General features: G+C 39.5%; 1 protein-coding gene across 2 annotated transcripts; it reads right to left on the bottom strand.

The window, feature by feature from the left end:
- Positions 1–233: 233 nt before the first annotated feature.
- On the bottom strand, positions 234–11,347 carry pbk (PDZ binding kinase). 2 transcript variants are annotated; one of them, XM_031322385.1, is made up of 7 exons: positions 11,240–11,347; positions 10,451–10,618; positions 9,698–9,837; positions 8,463–8,632; positions 5,036–5,165; positions 3,407–3,604; positions 234–877 (listed from the first exon to the last, which is right to left on the bottom strand). In XM_031322385.1, exons 2-7 carry the CDS (start codon positions 10,615–10,617, stop codon positions 645–647), a joined length of 1,038 nt encoding a protein of 345 aa, XP_031178245.1. In that variant the 5' UTR covers position 10,618; positions 11,240–11,347; the 3' UTR covers positions 234–644. The 2 variants fall into 2 exon arrangements, with proteins under 2 accessions (XP_031178245.1, XP_031178247.1); XM_031322387.1 differs by having other exon boundaries at positions 234–879; positions 3,412–3,604.
- Between the last annotated feature and the right edge of the window lie 294 nt (positions 11,348–11,641).

Below are 11,641 nucleotides of genomic sequence, written 5' to 3'. Positions count from 1 at the left end.
TTCTGTACTGACTGTACACAACAGTTCACTTAATAGAATGTTTATATTTAAGACTTAAGATCAATTAAGCATATTTTAATTACAACAATCTAATTGCACTTAAGCTCTAACAGAAAGATTCTTGTTAACCACTGCTGTAGTAAAATCTTACCACTAAACCTTTTAAACAATTACACCATAGCTACTGATACATCAGTGAATATATGCAAGGTAAAATATCAGGACAACACGAATTTCATCAAATATTTAAGTTTACAGAAGTGCAGAAAGAAACCGTAAGAAGAAAAGCAAAAACATTTACACTGAAGGAATAGTTTACATATATGGAAAGAAAGGAAGGAAAATACTGTATAGCAAAGACAAAATACAAATAAATGACAGACAAATGTACTAGTGAAAGTGTCAGCATACATGGATGGTAAAGAGATTACAGTGACTGACGTGTTTCTACGTCTAAGCTGGATCCTCAACATTTACATTTCCTGGAGCTTCTAAATTAGAGAGAAACAAAATCCCAAACTAGTAAAACGGATACACTGGCACAGGATTCAGGTTGTGTTTATATTGTCTGCTATATCTTTAAATTCCTGACAAAAGATACTTTACCCAGTCATTAAATAGTCTGGATTTGTATCCCCTCACAATCAGTTGATAACAATCACCTCACTGGGCATTTTATCCAGCGAGGCGTTGCTCTCTAAAGCCTGGAGGATCTGGGCGGCTGAGGGTCTCTTCTTGGGGTCTTCCTCTGTGCAAAGATAGAAAAGCTCCACCATACTCCGGTAAGAGCTGCCCAGAGTCTCGACATCCAGCCCTGGTCTCGTCCCCAACCTCTCGTAGTAAGCGTCCTCGTCAAAACTCTCCTCCATTGAGTCCTCTGGAACACAAACTCAACATTTTAACACACTCAGTAGTAATACTGGTGTGAATGTAGCTGCTTGTAATGTCAGAAAATCGACAATAAGAAGCTGTCGAACTGCAGTGCTCTAAAGGCAATGGTTCTCAAACTTTGAATGCATAATAACACATTATCACAGGCTAAGCAGACAGGATTTTTTTAAAAGGTAACTCTTTCTCAGATGGTTTTGTCTCAGATTGTTCTTGTCCTGACACCCAGGTTAGGAATCACTGCTCCATAAATACTCCATCTGTTATTAGAGCTACATGCAGTCCAATTTAAGACACCTTAGCAATGTAAACTCTAAACTATACTATCACCTTTTTTATGGCATAATAAAAGTCATAATATAGTAAGTCATAAAAACTCATAATATATATATAATATAAAAGTCATAGTGAACTAATAAAAAGTCATACATTGTATGTCGGAAAAAAGGTTATAGTATAGTTTTTTGAAAATATATATAAAAAAAGTCATAGTTTATAGTATGTCGAAAAAAGTGTCATAGTATGTTACATTACATGTCATTTAGTGGACGCTTTTATTCAAAGTGACTTACAATTGTTATATACTGTATGTCGGAGGTTGCACGCCTCTGGAGCAACTAGAGGTTAAGTGTCTTGCTCAGGGACACATTGGTTGATGTATCACAGTGGGAATTGAACCCAGGTCTCCCACACCAAAGGCATGTGTCATATCCACTGCACCATCATTATACAAAAGTCATAGTATAATATGTTGAAAAAAGTAACAAAAGTCATAGAATGTCGAAAAAAGTGATAACAAGTCATAGTATATAGCATGTCGGAAAAAAAGTTATAGTATGTCAGAAGAATTTGATAAAAAAGTCATAGTATACAATGTCGAAAAAAATCAAAAGTCATAGTATAGTTTTTAAAAAATAAGTAATAAAAAGTTCATAGTATGTTGAAAAAAGTCATAAAAAGTAATAGTGTCAAAAAAATTTGATAAAAGTCATACTATAGTACTGTATGTCTAAAGAAGTTAAAAAAGGTCATAGTATAGTATGTTGAAAAAAGTCATAAAAAGTCATAGTATGTCAAAGAAATTGATAAAAATGTCAGTATAGTATGTCGAAAAAGTCAGTGTAGTAGGTTGAAAAAAAAAACTGATTAAAAAAAGTCTAGTATAGTATGTAAAAAAAGTGATTAAAAGTCATAGTATAGTATGTAGAAAAAAGTGATTAAAAAAGTCATTGTATAGTACGTTGAAAAAAGTCATAGTAAGTACGTCAAAAAGTAATAGCATAGTGTGTCGAAAAAAGTCAAAAAAGCCATACTAAGTATGTTAAAAAAAAGTGATAAAAAAGTCATAGTATAGTATGTGGAATAGGTCATACTATATAGTATGTTAAAAAAGTGATAACAAATTCATACTATGATAAGAGTTAAAAACAGGAGGGTCATACATACATAGATACATCAAAAGGGCAACACATCGGTGGTAGAAAGGTTTAAGAACGGTCATGTATTTCGAAAAAAGCGATAAAAATGTCATAGTATAGTATGTCGAAAAAAGTCAAGTATAGTATATCAAAAAAAGTCAAGTATAGTATATCGAAAAAAGTCATGTATAGTATGTCGAAAATGTCAAAAAAGTCATAGTATAGTATGTAGAAAAACTGATTTAAAAAAGTTCATAGTATGTCGAAAAAAGTCATAAAAAGTAATATTGTCAAAAAGATTTTATAAAAAAAGTCATACTATAGTACTGTATGTCTAAAAAAGTCAAAAAAGGTCATAGTATAGCATGTCAAAACAATTTATAAAAAAGTCATAGTATAGCATGTTGGAAAAAGCGATAAAAATTTCATAGTATATGTCAAAAAAAGTCACAAAAGTAATACTATAGTATAAAAAGTCATAGTGTAGTTTGTTGAAAAAAAAATGATAAAAAAGTCATAGTATAGTATGTCAAAAAAAAAAAAAAAAAAACAGATAAAAAAAGTCATAGTATAGTATGTAGAAAACGTGATAAAAAAAGTCTAGTAAAACAAAAAGTATAGGTTAAAAAAAGTCATAGTATGTACATTTTTTTAATAAAAGTAATAGTATAGTACGTCGAAGAAAGTCAAAAAAAGTCATAATGCAGTATATTGAAAAAAGTGATAAAAAAAATCCTAGTATACTATGTCATAAATTTTAATAAATCATACTATGACTTTTTATGACATTAAAAGTCATAGTACAGTATGTCGAAAAAAGTCATAGTATAGTATATCGAAAATATGTGATAAAAAAGTTATAGTATGTAAAAAGAAGTCATACTATTGTATGTTGAATAACGTGCTAAAACAGTCATAGTATAGTATGTCATAAAAAGTAATAGTATTGTAGGTTGTAGTCATATAAAATTAGAAATTTGAATTTGACATTGAAGCCACAACAGAACTGTAACTGAGCTGTAGCATAAACAGAACGCAATTCAGCCAGATAGTGAGGACAAATGGTGTGGAATTCAGGGCTTCCTGCCACTGAGTCTCACCTTCATCATCCTCCTCCTCCTCCTCGTCGTCGTCATCCTTGAGCATCTCCAGATGAGGCATCTCCAGCGTCATCATCTCCCACAGAGTCAGACCATAGGCGAAGATGTCAGCCTTGTCAGTGATCTCCCCTTCCTCATCCAGAGTTTCCTTCGGTCTCCACGGCTCTGTGCCGATGTACTCCGCCTTTGGGTCTGACACTAAGGACAGAGAGAAGAAAAACATTAATAAAATGCAAATTTGACTGGATAACAATTTAATTACATTCATCTATATAAAAAACATTCAATTTGTATGTTAAAAACACAAATATCCTGTTGTTCTGGGCCATTTTACAATTGCAACAACAAAGCAAAGAACCAGAAGTTTGCAATTAGTTTAAATTAACCTCAAATTAGGAGTAACCTCCACTGGCAGAGGACATGTATGTGTACAAATAGATTTAAAGCATGAGAAACTAAAGACTATGTTTCTGCCCGGGCACAGAAACAAAGCCAATTAGCTGTTGTAAACAGTTGTTTCCACCCAATGTGTTTTCTGCCAATTCTGTGCTTTAATCCATGATTAATCCCACTTGTGCACGCAGTACTTTGCACTCACTAGCCCATCATAATTTAATACCTACCATGACATTATACTATCATATCTGTTTCTACATTTGATGTATTTGTACTGATATATACACCATGTAAACATATTTGGATGATTGTCTCATGTCTGACTTTCAATCTAAATGTACTATTTAAAGGGATGGTTCGGAGTAATTTCACCCTAGGGTCGTTTGCACCATGACCTCGAGCCAAAGACCGAATGGCTTTGTGCAGGCGCTAATGGAATCGAAAGTGTATCTCGTAAATTACCCCACTAATAATGCCATGAAGGAGCAAGAAAACAGCAGAAGAGATCAACAAAATGGCAGAGTTTGAGGTTAGCATTGAATGCGACGATGAGTGTATCAATTTTGAAGGAGGAGCTACAACTAATGTAGGAGAAGCGGAGAGCCAGCTAGCAGCAGAAAGTAGAAGCCATCAGGCAAGTGTTATTTAAATAAGCTCCTGGTGTACTTACAAACTTTCCAATGCCTCGTTTTATGAGTACAGAACCTATTTGTACTACTGTAGAAGTTTGGTACTATTCCGGGCATTATTAGTGGGGTAATTTACGAGATACACTTTTGGTTCCATTAGCGCCTGCACTAAGCTATTCGGCTGATTGCGCTAACTCGCCCAATGTTAATGGTGCAAAGGACCTTAGGGTGAAATTACTCAGAACCATCCCTTTAAGGCTGAAAACTAACAAAATCCAGGTAGAGAAATTAGTCGGTCAAGTGCCCATAGTGTTTTGTCAATATGACCGTGACCTGCTGTAAAAAAAAATGTAGCTAAAGGCAGACAATCAAGTGCCATATTTTTCCTGTTCATCTATGTACACAGCAACAGGGTTTCTCAATTTCTAATTCTTTTGAGGACCTAGGAAATATGGTTTGTTGTCCCTGAAATTGTGTGCAATCAGTGAACACTGTGGGAGCTCCCACTACCCCTCTCCCCACCCATACAGTACAGAGTGCTGCATTTTCACATCAAAGCTACTCGGTTGATTTTTATCCTCAATGACATGAACACAATTATTACCTTTCATGTTCTCGTCGAGCTGCAGAGACACACCAACATCGCAGATCTTGACGGTCTCAAAGTCGCCCTTAATGACAACGTTGCATGACTTCATGTCGCCATGCAGCAGCTTCTTCTCATTGTGGAGATACTGTGGAGTGAACAAAAGGCTTAACAATGTCTGTCTGTTTTGTTGAAGAAGCCGCATTTTTTAAATTAAATTAAAAAGATGGCTGATGTTTAAACGAAACAAATATGACTTGGAAAAGAATGAACCACTGATGTGAGCGGGTTTGTGTGCAGTTTCCCATGAATATTTTATTAAAGTCATAGAGTATTTTATTAGCTCCACACTCCTCAGGTAACCTCAACACAAATAAACATTTACACATGGGTTCAACCTACGATCGCATGCAGGTAGGCAGTGGTGGAAAGTAACAAAGTACATTTACTCAAGTACTGTACTTTTTTTAGGTACTTGTACTTTACTTCATGATTTATATATTCTGCTGACTTATACTCCACTACATTACAGAGGCAAATATTGTCCTTTTTACTCCACTAACTTCAGTTACTTTGCAGATTCAGATTAATTAATACAAACTATAATCAACAAATAAATGATGATGTAATATTATCGGTTAAGAGACTTTATTGGATGCTAAGTGATGTACACAATAATGCATTAATAATATTTCAGTAACAGAATATAAAGTATTTTGAAATGAATCTTTCTGCATAATGCCTTGTTTTACTTTTGGACTTTAAATATATTTTGATGCTAATACTTTTGTTATTTTACGTAAGTAAAATATTTAATAAAGGACTTGAGGATATTTCTACATTGGGGTATTGTTACTTTTACTTAAGTAAAATATCAAAGTACTTCTTCCACCACTGCAGGCAGGTTAGATAGTAACTTTAGTCATCATCATCATCATCATCTTCTTCTTCCGCTTATCCGGTAACGGGTCGCGGGGGTAGCAGCTCCAGCAGGGGACCCCAAACTTCCCTTTCCCGAGCCACATTAACCAGCTCCGACTGGGGGATCCCGAGGCGTTCCCAGGCCAGGTTGGAGATATAATCCCTCCACCTAGTCCTGGGTCTTCCCCGAGGCCTCCTCCCAGCTGGACGTGCCTGGAAAACCTCCCTAGGGAGGCGCCCAGGGGGCATCCTTACCAGATGCCCGAACCACCTCAACTGGCTCCTTTCGACGCGAAGGAGCAGCGGCTCTACTCCGAGCTCCTCACGGATGACTGAGCTTCTCACCCTATCTCTAAGGGAGACGCCAGCCACCCTCCTGAGGAAACCCATTTCGGCCGCTTGTACCCTGGATCTCGTTCTTTCGGTCATGACCCAGCCTTCATGACCATAGGTGAGGGTAGGAACGAAAACTGACCGGTAGATTGAGAGCTTTGCCTTCTGGCTCAGCTCTCTTTTCGTCACAACGGTGCGATAAATTGAGTGTAATACCGCACCCGCTGCGCCGATTCTCCGACCAATCTCCCGCTCCATTGTTCCTCACTCGCGAACAAGACTCCAAGGTACTTGAACTCCTTCACTTGGGGTAAAGACTCATTCCCTACCTGGAGAAGGCACTCCATCGGTTTCCTGCTGAGAACCATGGCCTCAGATTTAGAGGTGCTGATCCTCATCCCAGCCGCTTCACACTCGGCTGCGAACCGATCCAGTGAGTGCTGAAGGTCACAGGCCGACGATGCCATCAGGACCACATCATCTGCAAAAAGCAGCGATGAGATCCCCAGCTCACCAAACTGCAACCCCTCTCCACCCCGACTACGCCTCGATATCCTGTCCATAAATACTACAAACAGGATTGGTGACAAAGCGCAACCCTGGCGGAGGCCAACTCTCACCTGAAACGAGTCCGACTTACTGCCGAGAACCCGGACACAGCTCTCGCTTTGGTCGTACAGAGATTGGATGGCCCTGAGAAGGGACCCCCTCACCCCGTACTCCCGCAGCACCTCCCACAGTGTCTCCCGGGTGACCCGGTCATACGCCTTCTCCAGATCCACAAAGCACATGTAGACCGGTTGGGCATACTCCCAGGCTCCCTCCAGGATCCTTGCGAGAGTAAAGATCTGGTCCGTTGTTCCACGACCAGGACGGAATCCGCATTGTTCCTCTTCAACCTGAGGTTCGACTATCGACCGAACCCTCCTTTCCAGCACCTTGGAGTAGACTTTACCGGGGAGGCTGAGAAGTGTGATACCCCTGTAATTGGCACACACCCTCTGGTCCCCCTTTTTGAAAAGGGGAACCACCACCCCGGTCTGCCACTCCTTAGGCACCGTCCCCGACTTCCACGCAATGTTGAAGAGGCGTGTCAACCAAGACAACCCCTCCACACCCAGAGCTTTAAGCATTTCTGGACGGATCTCATCAATCCCTGGGGCTTTGCCACTGTGGAGTTGTTTAACTACCTCAGCAACTTCCACCAGGGAAATTGACGACAATCCCCCATCATCCTCCAGCTCTGCCTCTACCATAGAGGGCGTATTAGTCGGATTTAGGAGTTCCTCAAAGTGCTCCTTCCACCGCCCTATTACCTCCTCAGTTGAGGTCAGCAGCGTCCCATCCTTACTGTACACAGCTTGGATGGTTCCCCGCTTCCCCCTCCTGAGGTGGCGAACGGTTTTCCAGAAGCACCTTGGTGCCGACCGAAAGTCCTTCTCCATGTCTTCTCCGAACTTTTCCCACACCCGCTGCTTTGCCTCTTTCACGGCAGAGGCTGCAGCCCTTCGGGCCCTTCGGTACCTTGCAACTGCCTCCGGAGTCCCCTGGGATAACATATCCCAGAAAGACTCCTTCTTCAGTCGGACGGCTTCCCTGACCACCGGTGTCCACCACGGTGTTCGTGGGTTGCCGCCCCTTGAGGCACCTAAGACCCTAAGACCACAGCTCCCCGCCGCAGCTTCAGCAATGGAAACTTTGAACATTGTCCACTCGGGTTCAATGCCCCCAGCCTCCACAGGGATGCACGAAAAGCTCCGCCGGAGGTGTGAGTTGAAAGTCTGTCGGACAGGGGCCTCCTCCAGACGTTCCCAGTTCACCCGCACTACCCGTTTGGGTTTACCAGGTCTGTCCAGAGTCTTCCCCCACCCTCTGACCCAACTCACCACCAGATGGTGATCAGTTGACAGCTCTGCCCCTCTCTTCACCCGAGTGTCCAAAACATACGGCCTCAGATCAGATGAAACGATTATAAAATCGATCATTGACCTTTGGCCTAGGGTGCTAACTTTAGTAAAAAAAATAATTGCCAGGATGCTAGAGGATGATTAACAAGCTGGAGGTGGTATCAACTACAAGAAGAGCGATTACTGTGTGCAGTAATCTGTCATGTGAACTCAAATGTCATGGGCATACAGGGACACAGGTGTAAAGTTAATCCAGATATGATACATGTTAATACCAGGTTTACCTGAAGGCCACGAGCAACATGCAGCGCTACTTTTTCTATGTTGGCAGCAGGGAAAGCTTTCAGGCCATCCTCTTTCCTCTTCTCTATCAGGTCATTAAGGGACTGCTCTCCACCGTATTCCATCGCCAGACATTTTGATCCATCTTTGGCTGTGGCAAAGGCACGAAACCCTATGATGTTGGGATAAGAAAGACACAGAATTAACAAAGCAGAATATAACACAATATTAGAGAACACAATAAAGACGTAAACTTGATTGATGTGCTTGGTGGGAAATTGAAATGAGCTGACTGCTGTAATAAGCCATGAAAAAGTCTATAACGTTTATGCATTTGTCCACTCGACCGGCTTACGTGCAGTTTAGTGTCCCAAATTGAGACAGGTTAGGGTTAGGGGTAGGGTTAAGGTAGCACAGGTGGTTTAGCAGGTTCATAATTAATTAAGGACATTGTATGGGGAATTTGGGACACTAAACTGCACATATACAACTCGACCTGTATCTTTAGCAAGTGAATTTGAATTAATTTGTTTACCTGCATGTTTCAAAAAATTTGAAAACAGATAAAAAATAAGTTGATGATGAATAATGCATTCCAGTTTTTTCGCAGTTCCTTTGGAGTAAAAATTGTGAGGTCATTGCCTATCAATGTTATCATTAACTGTGACTCTGCTGTTTGTATCTGTATCTTTGTAAGTGTAAAATGTCTGTAAAAATACTAAAAGTATTCCTGTGGTTTACATTAGGGCTGGGCGATATGGAGAAAATCAAAGATCATGATATTTTTGACCAAATACCTCGATATCGATACCGCAACGATATTGTAGTGTTGACTATTGGTGCTTTCACAAAATATCTACACAATGAGATTTTTGATAAATAATCATCAGTAATGTGGATATAATGACTAAGTGGGTAAAGGCAAATAATAGAAGAGTTACAACAGTCTGGTAAGTTCAGAAAATGACATCACTTTACTGTAATGCAGCCTTTAAAACCAGGAAAAGACACTTATGCCATATTACGATATCCAAAATCTAAGACGATATCTAGTCTCATATCACGATATCGATATAATATCGATATATTGCCCAGCTCTAGTTTACATTGATGCTAGTGACACAAAGAAGCATTAAGTCATTCGCATACGTGTTTATATTCTGCAGAACGTAATGTGTCTGTTACACTGGACATTGTAACATCACAGTGAATGTACTGTACTGCTGTCAAGTCTTACCAACAATGTTTGGATGATTGATTCCTTTCAGGACCTTCGCCTCCTCGTTCAGGCGCTTCTGGTAAACCGCCAACTGTTTGGTTTCACACTTGCTGTTGATCTTCTTGACAGCCCAGGGAGAAGCATTTAACTTCCCCATTCTAGGATTAATTTGATCAACAACACATACATATTATTTATACACAGACATGAACACATGAATATGCAGTAGCTTAGGAAACATTACTATTGTACTGAACAATGTTATCTTATATGGAAGATGGATTTGCAAGGCCATTGTAAAGCTATTTTAACTTAAATGATTTTAACTTTAATGCATGCAACTCCATGCATTTGGTACTTTAATAGGGCCATGCTAATTAAAGCACAAACATCATTTGTCATGATTTAATCATCTTTAATAGATGTTTAGGGTCTCCTCTGTCATCCAGTATGCATCCACAATACACTAAGCAACTTATTTTCACGTACATTTCAGAAGCTGTCCTGTTACTCAATTTGACTACATCAAGGGACCATGGTGAACCACTTCAAAGAGCCAAGACATTTTAAATTAAATGGTGAACTATTTGTACGATAAAACTGCAACCTAACCTTTACATATTTTAAGCTTTATTATTATGTTAGGCTAGGATTAAGGGCAGGGTAGATGTGAGGAGATAAATTGGTAGGTGAAGCATCGTATTGCCAGACCTATCTCCACAGCGAGTGAAGCGTAAACCAATTTATTTTGGTAATCAGAACACTACAAACCTGTTCATGAGGTAAACGTTGACTCCAGTCCCACAGCCCAACTTCTTCATGAAAGGGGAAGCCGGGATTGTGATTGGGGTCCCTCCATTGCTTTCGAAGCTCTTCACTCGGGCGTTTTTAGGGGTCTTGAATGCGCTCTCATTGATGCATTTGGGAGGGGAGGCCATTCTGGCAATGCAAACAAACAACATGATAGTTATCAGGCTAAAACACAAATCGGGGATACAGCTACTGACCCAAACACATAACATGTAACTATACTGAGCTACTAACGTTAATTGTGAGGCTTGTAAGTTACTATTTAACATGATCTGATTTCTAAAAGTTAATATTTTATAGACGTAGCCTAAGATATTTGTTGATGTATGTGATACAAGCCGAATTAAAATCTTTACTGTCTCATGTCCAATTTCTGCTATGTATAAAGTTATATTTGTCGAAGACTACGTAAAACGCCAATAAAAAGCCAAAAATGGAATGGAGGATGGCATAATGGCGTTGTGAAAAATGAAGAGTGGCGACGTTTGGCAGCTGCAAAATTAGTGGCAATTAAAATTTGAAAAAGACATGAACTGTTGGATAACTTGTTTGCCAACAATATTAAGTGAACATTTAGCTAGCTAGACAACGGAGACACAGTAACGTTAGTGACCAAACTTAACGTAAAGAAAGCTAAAATTAACTTCAGCCGCAAAGTTAGCTTTGACATCAAATTATTTGATGCTTATGTGACAACAGTCCAATTGAAGTTGTTTTTCATGGTGTTATTATGATTAAATGTAACGTTACCTGCGTTTTCTTTCACTGTCACAACAAAACTGCCGAAATTAAACGCGCCGAACATTCAAAATGTTACTTCCGGTTCACCAGGCTGCACGGATCCCGCAGAGGAACAAACTGAACGAAGGTCGTTTGCGTCTGGAAAAGACAACAGCAGAGTATAAACTACACGCCTGTTTTCCTTTGTTTTAAAATACTTTAGGGGGTATTTGTTGTACTGTGATTATAAAGATGGACAGCGTTACCCTAAATATATTTCAACATGATTTTAAAACCAGTTTGAGTTGTAATACAGCGTTAAACCACCTGAGGTCAGTCACGTCATAAAATTATGGTTTATTATGGTAGGAGCCTGGAGGTTGCACGTTGGACTGCAAAATTAGTTTTCAGATAGAGAGAGAGAGAGAGAGA

This window comes from Sander lucioperca, chromosome 19 (genome assembly GCF_008315115.2).
Source record: "Sander lucioperca isolate FBNREF2018 chromosome 19, SLUC_FBN_1.2, whole genome shotgun sequence".
Lineage (NCBI taxonomy): Eukaryota > Metazoa > Chordata > Actinopteri > Perciformes > Percidae > Sander > Sander lucioperca.
Note: the sequence above shows the minus strand (reverse complement) of the source record. Positions and strands in the feature narration are given on the sequence as shown.

Bases quoted from the DNA above. Each gene is read 5' to 3' on its own strand.
- pbk (XM_031322385.1), bottom strand. From the start codon at position 10,617: ATGGCCTCCCCTCCCAAATGCATCAATGAGAGCGCATTCAAGACCCCT. The intron at 9,838-10,450 runs GTTTGTAGTGTT...AATTAATCCTAG, and splicing joins AACGTTTACCTCATGAACAG to AATGGGGAAGTTAAATGCTT. The intron at 5,166-8,462 runs GTAAACCTGGTA...TTCACTCCACAG, and splicing joins ATGTTGCTCGTGGCCTTCAG to TATCTCCACAATGAGAAGAA.